Source organism: Anopheles marshallii, chromosome 2 (genome assembly GCF_943734725.1).
Source record: "Anopheles marshallii chromosome 2, idAnoMarsDA_429_01, whole genome shotgun sequence".
Classification (NCBI taxonomy): Eukaryota; Metazoa; Arthropoda; class Insecta; order Diptera; family Culicidae; genus Anopheles; species Anopheles marshallii.
In genome coordinates this window covers 73388443-73404518 of record NC_071326.1, presented here as the reverse complement: position 1 = coordinate 73404518, position 16076 = coordinate 73388443, and the positions used below count along the sequence as shown (strand labels likewise).

Here is a 16076-nt window from a genome sequence, read left to right as displayed (position 1 = left end):
AACAAACGATACACCGAAATATTCGATTATCAATTAGTTTAATAGTTTACAAATCTTAGGCAATCTATTTTGTCACATTTTCTATTTTTCTTACAGGAAACTCTGTACCTTTCCGTACCTACGGTGTAAAAGGAAAAGTTACATTCGTATTAGGCTTGGACCGTTTTCCACTTTTTTTTACTACCTTATACAGAGTTTACTTCTACAGGGAAAGGATAAAGGGCACATGGAATAAAACGGAAAGAAAATAAACAAATCTTCATGTTATGTTGTGATCACGGTTCATTGCTCCAATCGCTTGGTACATGACACTGTGAATAAATAACGAATGGTGAAAGGGGGCAGGTTAGAGTTTATCATACATACATACATGTATATATATATGCGCGCATAGGGTAAGTGTTGAGTGAATGCTTATGTTGTACATGATAGAATTGACACTATTTTAATAAGTAACCAAAAACTGTTCAACTGAGTTTTCCCGCATGCGATGAGTGTCATATCACATGCACAATGATCGTTACCGTTACAATCCGCCCTTCAGTAGGTAATACGAGAATTAACTAAACAACCGCGTATATATATTCACAAATCCCGATCAGTTGCGGGAAACGAGGATCTTATTAAGTGCATTAAGTGTTACCCGCGGCAAATCACAAAGATACATCCTTCTAATAACGTAAACGCAGCGCTCAGCTTCCAGCGTTCGTTGCCAACGAGTGGAACCAACACCGGTGTTTGGAGATGTGTGGGTGATGTACAGTATATGTGCCGTGTGAATGTTTAACAATTACGCCAACAGAAACCTACTAACAGTTTGCCTTCCACACAGTCACGCAGTGTTCGTTTTGCTGAAAGAACTAACTTTTTTTTTCTTTTGTTGCACACTGTTTCGTTGTGAAAATGGGGATGCGACATGTACTAGAGTAGACGAGGATGCACGAGGGAATGAGGCTGGGACCCCATTTTGTATAAGCACGAATTCCAACATTATGCCGCTTCTTCAGGCTCAGATCTACTAAATAAAGACATCGAAAACCGTACGTCGATCCAAGAGTTCAGCGCTACAGCCTTCTATTCTAGGCCGATGAGGGAAGATCCTGTTTGGTTTCGGCCATGAGTAATCCGCCAGCAGTGTTGCCACCGTTGGCACCGCCGCCACCACCTACCCCGAGGGCCGATGGTAGAGGTGGCGGTGGTGGTGGCGATTCCATAATATCACCCACGCTTAAGTCATCTAGACAGATGGACGAAAGCAGTACGTGATGGCGTTGTGGGTGATGATGAAGTAGATGGTCGTCTAGACTGTTGGCACCGAGCGAAGATGCCGCCGCCGATGACATGAGTCGTGATGAGAAGTTGTATAATTTTTCTAACCCACTAGCGTCCCCGCTGGCCTCGACCAGCAGCGTCCGGGGCGATGCATGGCTGCTCGCAGGGAATGTATCGTCCTGTGGTGTCATGCAACGATCCTCCAGTACGTCCTCCAGGTTGAACAGCGTATCGTTCGACGCAGTGAGAGAGCTTCGTCTGGCAAGGGCTGGCACAGATTCGGTTGCTTCGCACACCACAGGACCCTCGGTGCTGCACGGTGGCGATAAACATTTACAAACAACAGAACAAGCAAATTAGGATATTTTGTTTTTTGGGGTCAGGCAAACAAAGCAGTTACCTTATTATCGTACTCTCCACAATATTGGAGCAGTGTGCGACACTGATCGACGGTGGCAAGCTAATTTCGTCTTCGTTTTCCTCCAAAATAGGCGACAGGGAACGGTTGTAGTTGATGATAATTTCGTTTTCCTCCGTCTCCCGTTCCGGCTGTTCGTAATCGTGTATGCCGCCCAGGTCAAATAATTTTGGACTTCCACCAAGAGCCCTGCAAAATAGGTCAAAATGCAAACGATGATGACATGGGACACATAACATGTTTGCATCTGCAAACAGCATTATCTAACAACATCACTTACTGATCGTGATCATTGTCGGCGCGAGCAGCTCCACCGCCACAGTCCTAAAAGGCAAACGAGATAAGAATTCGAGTTAGAGCTATTTCCCACCACTGCTTTCTCTGACTGACGATCCACGCAGTAACCTACATTGCCCTGGGGTAGCAGTTGGCTCAACTGTTGACGAAGAAGATCAAACGTGTGATCGTCCTGGAATGGATCGTTACCAGCACGATTCCACCCACTGTCCTCTCCTTCGAACGGTTCCATCGATCCTTTCCACCACTCATCATCGTTATCGTCATCCACCGCGGCAAACGACACGTTTGAGTCCAACTCCAAATTACCCCATCCGTCGAATATGTTCCCCCGGGAATTGGTAGGCGAAAATTCGTCCGCCTCCAACGGGGAAAGGTTGCTCCCGTTAGCATCCATCATCTGCAGCATATACTGACATTTGTAGAGCACATCGTCGACCAGTTCTGCCGCTTGTTGTTCAACATCCTCCCGCCTAAGCACCTTGTCCGAGGGTGGTTCCGAGTAGATGGACGGTGACAGCGATTCGTCGCTTTCGTTCAACGGTGTGGCTTGGCCCTCGTCCTCATCCTCGTCTTCTTCTCCCTCAATCGCAATATCCAGCGCACGCAACGCTTCCTCAATGCTGATAGCGTCGGCAGACTGTGCCATCGTTGCAGTGACCGTAATGGTCGTCGCAGTTGTGGCTGCCGCTTCGTCTATACTATCGTCACTGACCAGCGGGCGTCGTTCGTCCTCGTCCTCTGCGTCCGACCGGGGCGGTGGCAACCCTTCGTCATCTTCCTCACCCGAGGAGGTCGGCAACGCTACCGAAACCGCCGTGAGATTACACTTCTCGCTCCGTTCTAGCGATTCATCAAAAATATCCGAAAACAGAAGAGGTTCATCGCCTGCCACCGGTTCAACGGTCGCCGTAGTAGCAGTCCGCTCGGTTCGTTCATCCGATTCATCGTTCGGATCGAACTCATCGTACGTACACGTTAGCGGATCGCTTCTCCGCGTGCAGTAAGAATCGTGCGGGTGATCTACGTCGATCTGATAGGTTTCAATCTTATCAAGAAGATTATCAGTGGAAAGCTACAAAAAAAAACAATGCAAACGTCTATACATCGCACACTATCCACCGGGGGTTGATGTCACCAAACAAAGAAACTTACGTTATTGGGGCTCGACGGGATAACAGCACACGGTACAGATGTATCTAGTACATTTAAAGCCTTCAGTATGGGGTATTCCGTTGCAATCACCTCTTGTATGATGTCTCCATCCTTAAATTTCTGCAAAAAAAATAGGAATATGCGGTCAACAATTGAAACACACATAAACGATCCGTGTTCGAATCAATTACCTTAAATTTTCCACTCTTCTTTTTGCAGAAAATACAAAACCCCATTATGAACGAACCAAGGCCAAGACATGCTAGCACCCCGAGGATTACAGCGTCATGATGTCCTGTGCGGGAAAGGGAACACATTTTTAAACTCTTGAAAGGGTTCATGATGAAAGGGCCTTTATGTAATGGTCCAAAAGGAAGGACACACCATGGCCTGCTTGAAGCGAGCGAGTGCTGCTGCTAATCAAAACAGCACACGATGATCGTCACCCGCAAGCATAGCCAAGCTGCGCAAACTTGACATTTAATCGATGCAGCACGAGCGCATTATGCACCGTCGCTCACTCACCTGTATGCACGTACGGGATCGGTATTGCACTACAGGCGTGCAGTATGCTCGTGGAAAGGTAAACACTCGATAGAACGTTCTTCATTTTGTCCGTTGTTCTCTGGGCACATCACACGGAAATCCATCCAAAGCTGGTGATGCTTGTCCGATGCTTTACGCTGCGTCGTTACTGCTCCTTTTCTTTGCCACATTTGTTGCCCAAAAGCATGCTGCGTGGCTTGTGCGCTTCTTCCCTCAGTCGATGCTTATCCACCACAACCTACGACGGTGTGTATCGAACCAATATAACCGAACGTCCAGACAATTACGCTTCCTCGATACACTTCCAGCCACAGTAGAACTGGTCTCTTTCGTCACACGCTCTGCGCTACCAGCTTGGCGATCATCTGTTCACCTTGCCACAGCGCTCATTCGCTACGTGCGGACGTGAAAACGAGGAATCTCGGGATTCGTTTTACATTACGAAAACAATTCGCCAATACTGTGGCCACTAAGATGCTGAACATGCTGCTCCGCTTAGCATCCCGTGCGGACCATTTCTTACGCCAACAACAGCTTCGACAAACAGAGGCCACAATTGCTTGTTCAAATCCCGTACAGAAAAAGCTTCCTTTCTGTTCCCGTTGGCCAGGTGAGATTGTTTGATCGTAGTTGCTAAGAGGGGTGCAAGAGAAAAAACGAGTTTGTGCTTTTCTCGGACGGCCGTGAAGACAATGCGAAAAAAAGCAGACAACTTCGTCGCTGACAGTGCGGTGACGTTTCGAGTACCACGATGCCTATAACGATGGTGGTCATTCCCAAATAACCCTGTTACGCTGTTCAGCAATATTCCTCCACAATAACACAAGTTGAAAAGCAACTGGTAACATTTTTTTCCGCGAGAAAAACTGGAATATTACTTTCCTCGTGAATGTTTTCGTGAATCGAAATTGCTGAACATTTTCATTCCAACAAAGAAAATCTGTTCAGCAAATATAGCTGTGCCTGCGGTAACCCTGGTACCGCAAGCTGTCATCAGCCTGTTGGCGTTTCACTTCGATTTGCTTGTCATTGTGAGAAATTTGGCGAATTCATTCTCACAGCCAGCAAACAATTGTTTCCAGTGTTGTCGATTGCCGATTCGCGTTGTTAGTTTACGTTTACTTACCGAACACAAATTTGAGCAATTGTAATATTCCAACATGCCGGACCATCTAGGTGACGATATGCGCAAGGTGAAAGGCGACAACAAAGAGGTAGAACCCGAAATAGAAGGTAATGGTTGCAACAGTGTTTGGTTCCCTTTTCCCAATGGTGGCAATGGTTTTCAATACGCGTTGTGTGTTTTCCCCTTTTCAGCTTTGGATGAGGTCGATATTGAACTACTGAAGACCTATGTAAGTATGGACACGGCAGGAATTGGTTTCGATCAAGTGCTAACGCTCTTTTCACCGCTTTCCGTTCCGTAGGGCCAAGGGCAGTACCATAAGTCGATCAAGCAGATCGATGAGGATATCCAGAAGGCGATGAAACAGGTGAACGAACTGACGGGAATTAAGGAAAGCGATACCGGTCTTGCACCACCCGCCCTTTGGGATTTGGCTTCGGATAAGCAAATTTTACAAAATGAACAACCGCTTCAGGTAGGTTGCAAATAGAAAACAAACCCGTCGGAAGATATGATTGAAACTAAAAGCTCGTTCCATCTATTTAGGTGGCTCGTTGCACCAAGATCATTAATGCCGATTCTGACGATCCGAAGTACATCATCAACGTGAAGCAGTTTGCTAAGTTTGTCGTCGATTTGGCTGATTCCGTGGCACCGACTGATATCGAGGAAGGAATGCGCGTGGGGTAAGAAGAATCGCTCGCTCGTAGGTTGGGTTCCGCTGTTCATTTTTTCCTTTTTCTCATCATCCAGTGTCGATCGTAACAAGTATCAAATTCACATCCCATTACCACCGAAAATCGATCCTACCGTGACGATGATGCAGGTGGAGGAGAAACCGGATGTAACGTACAGCGACGTCGGTGGATGTAAAGAGCAGATTGAGAAGCTGCGAGAAGTCGTGGAAACGCCCCTTTTGCATCCGGAAAAGTTCGTCAACCTCGGTATCGAACCACCGAAGGGTGTGTTACTGTTCGGTCCACCCGGTACCGGCAAGACGCTGTGCGCTCGGGCCGTAGCCAACCGTACCGATGCGTGCTTCATTCGTGTGATTGGATCCGAGCTGGTGCAGAAGTACGTGGGCGAAGGTGCCCGCATGGTGCGTGAACTGTTCGAAATGGCACGTTCGAAAAAAGCTTGTCTGATATTCTTTGATGAAATCGATGCGATTGGTGGGGCGCGTTTCGATGATGGCGCTGGCGGTGATAATGAAGTGCAGCGAACGATGTTGGAGCTGATCAACCAGCTGGATGGATTTGATCCTCGCGGAAACATTAAAGTACTGATGGCAACTAATCGGCCGGACACGCTCGACCCGGCACTGATGCGTCCGGGTCGTTTAGACCGTAAGGTGGAATTTGGTCTGCCCGATCTGGAAGGCCGGACGCATATATTCAAGATTCACGCCCGTTCGATGTCGGTCGAACGAGACATTCGGTTTGAGCTGTTAGCACGATTGTGTCCCAATTCGACCGGTGCCGAGATTCGGTCGGTGTGTACCGAAGCTGGCATGTTTGCTATTCGGGCACGCCGCAAGGTGGCGACTGAGAAGGACTTCCTCGAGGCAGTAAACAAAGTCATTAAGAGTTACGCCAAATTCAGCGCTACGCCTAGATATATGACTTACAATTAGGAGCACAGGCGCCGGCAATACGTTGGAATATCCACCGTTTGTGTAATTTCGTATCGGTTGAAAAAAAAAAAAACAATAAACAATCCTCTTGGAACAATTGCGTTTATGCAAATATTTGATTCCTTATATCTGTCGTTTAGTTATTCTTCTTTGGCAAAGAACGTTTGCATGCTTGGGAGAGCTTTTAATAACTTCAAATTGTAGAACATAAATACTACGAATTGTTTGGAATATTATGCTCCCTTCGGTAGTCCCCAATGAGGAGACAGAAAAGGCTTTGAAGATGAAGTAATTATGTTGATGCGTAGGTCATTGAGACTAGAATTGAGAAACATCTCTCGATCTTAACCGTTTCAAATGACTGCTGCTACTGCAGGACCAACACTAAGCGGATGTAAAGAATGAGAAATTTATCGGCTCGAAGCGATTAGTTATGAGCAGAAAATCCAGCAGTCGATTCGTAATTTCTATTTCGAATAAAGTAAACGGATCAAGAGATAAGAAACGGATAGACAGACAAATTGATTTTTCGGAGTCATCCCTTCACGATGGACACAATAATACCACACAAAGTTGATAGGTTTTGTACACCATATTTCCACCCAAACCGGTGCTGGCTTCGATGAAAATGTTTATTTCTTTCTCAACGCGCCCATCATCTCCATTCCTTCCACGGTCCTTCCACATACACTCGCATTACGTGTTACACACCTCCCATCAAGGCTTACTTCGCCTTGCTGTTCAGAATGATTCCGTCATACTTTTGCTGGAACCATTTCATCGCGTCTTCCTTCGTGAGACGGTGGATGAAACCAATCTTGCCAGTCTTGCGTCGTCGCTGGGCAACGTTGTATCCTGGAAATATGCATGGTTTACATTAGTTTTCAGAAGAATGGCAATTACGATAGAATTGTTTCTAGACTAAGGCTACTTTGTTCAGTACTCCCATTTGAAATAGGATAATCGACAAGACCCACAGAGAATAAGGCACATTTCGATTCCAGGGGACGAATAGGTTTGTTATTTGCACCGGACTGAACGCATCCCCGACCAGATAGAGATGCGTTTAATTAAGGTGCAATTTGCATCAACATTTGGAACAGTTAATACAACACGGGTTCTTTCGTTTAGCCTTTTCCCCATTTTTCAAGCTCGATAAACAATCGTATCACAATATAAGCACTATATCACATTATAACGAATACCATTTTTTGTTGCCTTCCTAGCATCATTGTTGTCAACATGTTTCACCCACTTCCGTTCTACCCTGCTTCACTACGCACTGACACTACCTTATCACAACCCGCTACACACTCACCTGGACGGCCGAGAACAACGTAGAAGTCCAATCCATAGATACCGATCGTCGGATCATACTTGATGCCGAGATCGATGTGTTCCTGGATACCGAACCCGAAGTTGCCGGTCTGCGAGAAGTTATCACGACGCAACTCGTACTCGCGCACCTTCAGACCGCGCTCGAGGATCTCCTCCGCCTTGGCTCCGCGCACCGTACAGTGGACGGCAATCTTTTCGTTACGGCGGATACCGAACGAACGCACGGTGTATCGGGCCTTCGAGTAAACGGGTGTCTGGTTGGTCAACTGTTCCAGCACCTTGGCGGCACGTGTCAGCCTATCACCGGACTCACCGACGCAAATGTTCAGGCAGAGCTTGCGGATACGCAAATCTCGCATGATGTTTTTCGACTTGTCCTTGCCCGATGCGGGCTTGGTGGCCTCTTTCACATCCTTCGCAGGCTGTTTTACCGCGCGCACAATGGTAGCGGGAAAAAGAGAAGAATTGCCGATGTTAATCACTAGAAAACAAACATATACACACACATTTCGCCTCGAGCGATGCCGATGGGGTGGTCTCGGTTCGCCGTCTGTCACGATAGCAATGCTTCCAAATCGGCTCCACGACTGCGCTCAACTTACCATCTTTGCTACCTAAAACAAGACAAAAGAACATTACATTAGCCATCTTCATACTGTAGTCCACCGGCATGCGACAGTTTCCGAAGCACTGGATTCGGTTTAGTACCTAAAATTACGAGGAATTCGTAGCAGACCGTGGCACAACGCGTCCGCTAAACAACAAATTTCACCGGAAAAAGAACTGTCAGAAGGCCGATGAACAAAACCTCATTTCCGTTTTCGTTGACAGATTTCTAGGAGCGGATGACACAAGAATGCTCAATTTACAAGGGGGGCGTCAATTTCTGCACAACTTTCGTTTACCGTTGACGATGAACACATTTTTAATTTCTATGTTATTTTATCACTTGTTTGATTTTTTTAAGTTTTATATTAGTATTAACTATTAACTAGATGAAATTGATTAGGTTTTCATGATGGTTAAAACATTGAATTGGCGATTTTGCCGGCTATATATTTACCTCAAGTTTTGAACCACTCCTTCTATGCCTGTCCATCGCTTATTCAAAAACTCCCGTAGCACCCTGTATCAAAAATCAACTGTGGTAATTGTTGCGGAGAATTTTAAAATCAATAAAATGTTTATTTGTTGCACGACTCACGTTGCAATTTATTTTTTTTTTTTTTTTGTAACGAAAATACTGCATAAGTTGAGGAAACTAACAAGTTATGAAATGCTTTTGTCTGGTATAATTTGGCACTGTTCTGACCTTGATCCTCATGCAGCAGGTCCCATTGTGTCTCGCAATCAGGTTGAAATTTGCGTGGTTTGTTGGTCGATCTCAACGATCGCTGTAGTCCACCTCTCACCGGCCGGACATTTAATTTTTGCTCGCGTAACGAGACGGACAACGTCTTCGTTCGTCCAACGTGTGTGTTCAGCTTGTTCACTTTTCGCCGCTTCAATTCGTGGACTAATATCGTGATTTGTTTCCATCATCTTCATTAGTTACGATGGCCCAATCTAGCAGGTGCGTATTAGAGTTGTTGTCGTTGTGTTGTTTTTGTTTACACTCCAATAAGTGACGCAATCTATTCATTGCAAATTATCATTCGTTTTGTGCAAAATCACTTCACTTATGATTGATATAAGTAAATATTCGTTCAATGAATTGGGGATCTTTTGTGTGTGTTTCTTTACATCTGACGATGCGCGAGAGGAAATGCGTACGCGTGTCAAAATTTGCACGTTTCCGTTTTGTGCGCTATTTTTATCAGATTTGTTTACCACTTGTCTCACGGTTCTGTTGATTGCTGTTTTTTAGGTTGCTGCTGAAAAAAAAAACATGTGCAAGAACAGAACACGATCGCTAAACAACAGTGACTGGTGGATTTTTTCTTTATGAAAAATAGCTCATGCAAAATTTCACGTTTTCGAGGTGAGGTAGTTTGCAGAAAGCAAACGTGTTCATCCCCAAAGAATCCCCCAGGAAGGGGAAAAAACCCGTTGATTGGCATTACAAATGACTGTATTAATTGCATTCAAATCAAGTAACGTGCACAAGCCGCAAGTTATGACGATGGCAATAATTACATGGAGTTTTAGGTTTTCCCACCGTAAACGGTCAACTGTGACGATGCACTTTTACATTACATGGCCTTGAATTTCCATAGAATGGCCAGCGGATATGTCGACCAGACAAGATAACGGCAGGCTTCGGTAATTCGAAACCACCTCCAGGAAAGGGAATTTAAGGATCTTATTACAGATGTAACGCTGATGTCTCGTCGAAAATGAGCTTCTGTGGCTTCCTTTCGCTTGGCATCATTTCGTTTACATTTTGAAATTCAATTGCAACTTTATCTTCCATTGTCCTACGATAAAAGATATCATTATACGAGCCATAAATTGGTCACCATCCATGCCATTCACGATATCTTAGATAACATTAATCGCATTCTATTGTAGGAGGTTTATCGTGCGCAAGATAGCAGATGGCTAGACGGGGTGGAGTGGAGTTATTCAGCCACGCACCCCATTGAAAGGAAGGTTGTCTGATTTAAAGTTCATTGTCAATCACCGTTCAGTGAACCGTTTGTCGGCGATTCCTTGCCCCTCCGACAATTGGCACTTGAAAGGATTCCTTAATAGACGAACTAGATTCATCTGTAACGCTACTGGAATCATTATCACCAGCTGCTGATAAGCGTAAAACGCACCACCACGTTTCGCACGGTTCTGACGCCATCTGGCAGTAGGGATTTAAGGGGAGAACAAGTAAATAGATATCTTCATGCAACTGATCCTCCAGTGGGCTCTTGGATCATAAAGCCTTCTGCTATTCAAAGAGAAACGATATTTGAAGTGGCAATATCCTATTCGTCGCTAGGCTCACCATGCGTTATCTTGTACGGCTAGTGTCTTCCAGAAGAATTCTTGCTGTTTTTCTTCATTGCTATCAGCTAGGATGACCGACACCATAATGTACTTTAAATATTTCGTGATGTACAAAAACAAAAACCGACATCCCCGAAAAGTGATAAGAACCGCGAGCCCCGTCATGCGCCAAAACGATCACCAACCTCAGCGCGACTCTTATCAGGCGTGGTAACTACGGCGAATAAAATTCATTCTAAAAAAAAAAGCGTCCAAACGGATACCGTAACGAATCAAAACACACCCCACAATCGGTGGTTTTTGTTTTCACACTTTACGTCAGTGATAATCAGCTGTTTCCATTGTTGATTGTCCAATTTAAATGTTTGTAGTAATTTTTTATTTTAATCGTTCTTATTCTCATCCGTAGCAACGATGGTTTCCTTCCCCAACCGAAGGGATTCGCCACCAAGGCGATACACGTTGGACAGGACGCGGAGCAGTGGACCAGCATGGCCGTTGTTCCACCGATCAGCATGAGCACAACGTTCAAGCAACACGGTCCGGGACAGCATGCAGTATGTTTGAGCACTTGTAGGGCTTACTTCAACGTTGGTTTTAATGTTTCGTTTCCTTTTGCAATCTCACCAAAGGGTTTCGAGTACGGACGAAGTGGCAATCCAACGCGAGATGTGCTGGAACGTTGCATTGCCTCCCTTGACAATGGCCGTTTCGGGCTTACGTTTTCTTCCGGGCTTGGTGCAACGACGACGATTATTACGATGCTGCAGAATGGTGACCACATCGTCGCCGGTGACGATCTGTACGGCGGTACGAACCGCCTGCTGCGTAACGTTGCGCTGAAGATGGGTATCGAGGTGGACTTTGTCGATCTTACCAAACTGCAGCTGGTCGAGCAGGCTATCAAACCGAACACGAAACTGTTCTGGATGGAGACGCCTACCAATCCACTGCTGAAGGTGGTGGATATACGCGCGGTGTCGGAGATTGCTCACAAGCAACCGGGTGTAAGTAGCAAAACGAGCATTGCATGGTTTCCGATTTAATTAGGCAGAGGAGTTGGTGTCATTGGTGCTTTCTGTTCAAATGGAAGCATTTCATCATTTCTGGACCTTAGTGACTGGATTAGCTGCTATGAAAGATCGGGGATATTTCAAAATTTTTGAAACTTATCGACTGGATCTGCTTCCTTATACTGCATACTTGTACATCTCTATGAAGATCTCAGACAAATCTGAAATCCTTCGGACTTCTATTCGAAGATCTATTTGACCAGAAATCAGAAATAGATATCAACTTTGCCAGATACAGTTTAAGAAGCAACTCAATCCATTTTGACATCTATAACTTTTTTTCTTTTAACCAGATTGTGGTGGTGGTGGACAATACATTCCTGTCGTCGTACCTTCAACGGCCACTAGATCTGGGTGCGGATGTCGTTATGTACTCGCTCACCAAGTACATGAACGGTCACTCGGACGTCATTATGGGTGCCATGGTTACCAACGACGAGCTCGTGTACGAACGTTTAAAGTTCTTGCAAAATGGTATAATTTGTCAAACTGTTTAGATTGGTGTTTTTGGTTGTTTAAAGAAATGCAATTAATTTAATTCTAGCTGCCGGAATTGTGCCATCGCCATTCGATTGCTATCTGGTCAACCGTAGTTTGAAAACGCTCGCCCTGCGCATGGAACGTCACAAGAGCAATTCGCTGGCCATTGCCAATTTCCTGGAAGCCCACCCGAAAGTCGAACGGGTGCTACATCCGGGGCTAGCGAGTCATCCACAGCACGAGCTGGCCAAGCGTCAAACGTACGGCCACAGTGGCATCATGTCATTCTACATCCGTGGTGGACTCGAGGAGTCCAGCAATTTCCTGAAGGCGCTGCAGGTGTTTACGCTCGCAGAAAGTCTTGGCGGATACGAAAGTTTGGCCGAATTACCATCGGTCATGACGCACGCCTCTGTCCCACTGGAACATCGTCAAGTGCTCGGCATAACCGATGGATTGGTGCGTTTATCCGTCGGTTTGGAAGATGTGGATGATCTGATCAGCGATTTGAAGCAAGCATTGGCGAAGGTGTAAGGCGTATCCACACGATCACAAGCGGCCGGGACCGTTCCAAGGACACGTACAAATGGAAAAAAATCACAATAAACAACTGCCATCAGAATTTGAAACCTTTTCGGTACAATTATTTTCACTTTTATTCCATTTGAGTTTGTGAAACGGTATTGTCCTAAAATCGCACGATCCTTTTTGTGTGTGTGTGCCAGCTAATAATTTCTCTAACTATATTACAATGTGCTATCTAAAAGGGAGGGATGAAGATTGCAACTTTCTTTACACATAACATTAACATATGGAAGTATAAGATAACCAACAAAAGGAAATTCAACGGGAACAATTAACTGTGTACCGATCTCCTCATTTTATGCTACTCTCTTTGCTAAGGCTAAGCACATCGGACATAGATCAGTTCGCAGCGGTGTCAACAGTTGTGTAGCGATGGAACGATTGCCATTAACATCCCCACCATCACAATCATCAGCGTTGCTTTTATAATCTGTCTTTTCTTCTGCTTGCGCAGTATCCTCCTTCACGTGGCAGTTCAGGTGATAAAAATTGCTACAATCCATACAAGCGTTTAAACTATCGGCAGTGGTATCTACGGGAGGGAAAAATGCATACACATTATTCGTTTACTTCTTCTTAAATAGTTCACACAAAACATACCATCTTTTTTGCAAACGAAACAAATTTTGCTCTCCGGCACTAATACACAGCTTTCGGTAACTTCCCTTTCTAGCGAGTCGCCTTGAAAGGAAGTTTTTCCAACAGCAGATGCATCCTCCACCGACAATGAGGATGGTGGCGCCGGCATCACAAGGCTAGACCAAGGCTTTCTTTTCCTAATGGATTTTTCTGCCGACGTTGCGGTGAACAGTAGACGCTTGTTTACATTATACCGTCTTTTCTGTACAATGTAAAACTGCTGCTCGTAGTAATCGAACCGCCCGTAATGGAAATCTTTCCGCTCGGTACTGCAACAGCTACGACGCTTGCGCTCATTTTTGCGTCCCTTTAGAAGATTGCTATCCTCGATCGTGTACAGTCCGAAGAGTTTGAGAAAGCTGTACTGTTCCCACTCGTCAATGTTCGTCGGCAATGTGCAGGGTGGTTCTTCCGGTGGTGACAAGCGTTCGAGGGATGATTCGTCGGATGTACCATTTTCAACGGTGGACTTGCGTGTGCTGCCGCCATTGCACGACGTTCCCGGTGTAGACGCCCGCGAGTTGCATGAATCCGACGACACGGATGAGCTACGCTGTTCACCCGCATTTACCGAACCGGCTCGATCTTTCCGTCCGCTTTTGATGGCCGAAGCGGGTGGGCTCGTGTGAGACTGTTTCTGGTTGGTCTTTTGTATGGTTTTCGCCTTATTTAGCGCTTGCAGAAGATTGCTGCGGCCACGTTTGACAGCAGCCGATTCCTGCAAAGTGATCGGTGCTAAATGATCTTCTGGCTCGATGCTTATTTCCTGATCGATCGGTTCTTGCTTTATTTCGAGCTCCTGCTTCACCGCAACCACGGGCGTTGTCGAACTAGAACGGAGCATTTTCTTCAGGGTCAAAGACTGTTCGGGCGGTGTTTTGCGCCTACTACCAGTTGTCCTTGCTGTGACCGTACCGGCCAACAGAGGCGGCGCTGGAGGTGTTATCGGTGTGGTCGGAAGTGTCACGGAAGGCTCTTTTTTAAAGGCAGTAATATTGGGTATATCACGATCTTCTTTCGGTTTCAACAGCGAGGTCTGCAAAACCGGTCTTCTACGCAGCCGTTTATCTGGCAGTTCGGGCAGGACGGTGACTACGTCACAGCTTTGCATCGGTTCCAGTCGATACTTTTGGTACAGCTGGCTCTCGCTCAATCGCTCCGATACCGCATGCGGTGTGTATGATGTGTTGCAATGTACTTCCGAGTGATTGGACAGTACCCATGCGACGTAACCATTCGCAAGGTCATCGCCAAGCACGATGCGCTTTTCGTTGGCCGTCTTTCGCTGGAAATGCTTTAGCCGGTTTGCCAAATCCATCACCAGCAAACTCTGCTCCTGACCGATCGCCCTCATTTCGTCCTCCAGCTCGAGCAAGTACTTCCTTACCTGTTCTTGCTGTGTGAAAGATCGCTACATTAGTTTCCCATTTTCGAGGACAGCGTGAGTCAAGGGTGGTGATTTTGGGTGTATTTGGGGAGTTACATTAACAACCTACCTGACTCACCGATAAACTGTTGCATCGTTCAACAAAGTACTGTGTGGTATCGGAAAGAAAGGAATTGCATTTTATCATCATCATCTACCATAAGTTATGAGACAAAGTCGGGTGCATCCCATTGGGACGAGAACATGTTTTTCATTGAGCGCACACGCACACTGCCACGAGCAACAAAAACCCACCTGATGCACTTTCACGCAGTCCCGTAAAGATCGTTGGCAGTAGGCGATATCGTCCTTCACCGTGTCCGGTATGGAGAATTCTCTGATGACTTTGTGCTTCTGGCTATCGCTGACCATTTTCTAGTTTTGCTCGGGCACTGCACTACGCTGGAAAGAACAAAACTGTGGCACTCATCTAATTTCTAGTGCGAAAGGAATGTTATCCCACCTGAGCGAAGTTATCAACCATACACGCACACAACACGACTGCAATGACCATATGGGTTGACAAGTTGCTGAAACGACTGTCAACAAATCCACTTTCATTCAATGTGGAATTGTTGGTGATAAAAAGAGAAGATGCAGGCGTTTTTATCCCAACATCATGCTTCATACTAATATACTAAAAGAGGGAAGATAAATCTCAAATTAGACCATCTTCCAAACGCTCGACACACTGGAAACACGCTGGTAAAGCTAGGAAATTGCAATTAGTATTACTAATATATGCGTATTTTAATAAAATATAGACTTAAAACTTGTTGTTACCAATCATTCAATGCTACTTTTCAGATTAAAAATATTAAAACTAAAATAATATTTTAAAAAAATGCATCGAACGTAGGCCATCCCACCGTGCCGGTTAGTTAGCTGTCATTTTGAACTCAAATCAACGTAAACAAACAAAAAGCCGTCGTTGGAAAAAGGATATAAAAAAACAACACGCGGCCAAGCGCACAAGTGCAGAAATGCATAAAAGTATAAAAAGATTACAGAATTTAATTGTTCTATGTAGCAAAGATCCCCCGGTCTTGTGTACCAACGCTGAAAGCATGTTTTGTTCAGTGTGTCAAACTATAAAATTGGTAAGCATTAGCATCTTTTTCAGTAACCTTTCAATATGCGTTTATTTT

The 16076-nt window shown here is 45.4% G+C and overlaps 4 protein-coding genes across 4 annotated transcripts; 2 read left to right on the top strand and 2 right to left on the bottom strand.

Moving 5' to 3' along the window:
- Positions 1 to 1079: 1079 nt before the first annotated feature.
- LOC128709024 (uncharacterized) lies at positions 1080 to 3752 on the bottom strand. Its single transcript, XM_053804007.1, has 7 exons — positions 3668 to 3752; positions 3334 to 3437; positions 3143 to 3262; positions 2100 to 3062; positions 1971 to 2014; positions 1673 to 1879; positions 1080 to 1584 (listed from the first exon to the last, which is right to left on the bottom strand). Exons 1-7 carry the CDS (start codon positions 3750 to 3752, stop codon positions 1080 to 1082), a joined length of 2028 nt encoding a protein of 675 aa, XP_053659982.1.
- Positions 3753 to 4848: 1096 nt separating this feature from the next.
- Positions 4849 to 6447, top strand: LOC128708745 (26S proteasome regulatory subunit 7). The gene is made up of 5 exons (XM_053803726.1): positions 4849 to 4921; positions 5006 to 5043; positions 5116 to 5289; positions 5361 to 5500; positions 5568 to 6447. Exons 1-5 carry the CDS (start codon positions 4849 to 4851, stop codon positions 6445 to 6447), a joined length of 1305 nt encoding a protein of 434 aa, XP_053659701.1.
- Positions 6448 to 7160: 713 nt separating this feature from the next.
- LOC128707582 (60S ribosomal protein L11) lies at positions 7161 to 15442 on the bottom strand. The gene is made up of 3 exons (XM_053802540.1): positions 15431 to 15442; positions 7766 to 8198; positions 7161 to 7302 (listed from the first exon to the last, which is right to left on the bottom strand). Exons 1-3 carry the CDS (start codon positions 15440 to 15442, stop codon positions 7172 to 7174), a joined length of 576 nt encoding a protein of 191 aa, XP_053658515.1. The 3' UTR covers positions 7161 to 7171.
- LOC128707581 (cystathionine gamma-lyase) lies at positions 9342 to 12812 on the top strand. The gene is made up of 5 exons (XM_053802538.1): positions 9342 to 9358; positions 11135 to 11282; positions 11358 to 11732; positions 12092 to 12272; positions 12343 to 12812. Exons 1-5 carry the CDS (start codon positions 9342 to 9344, stop codon positions 12810 to 12812), a joined length of 1191 nt encoding a protein of 396 aa, XP_053658513.1.
- Positions 15443 to 16076: the final 634 nt, after the last annotated feature.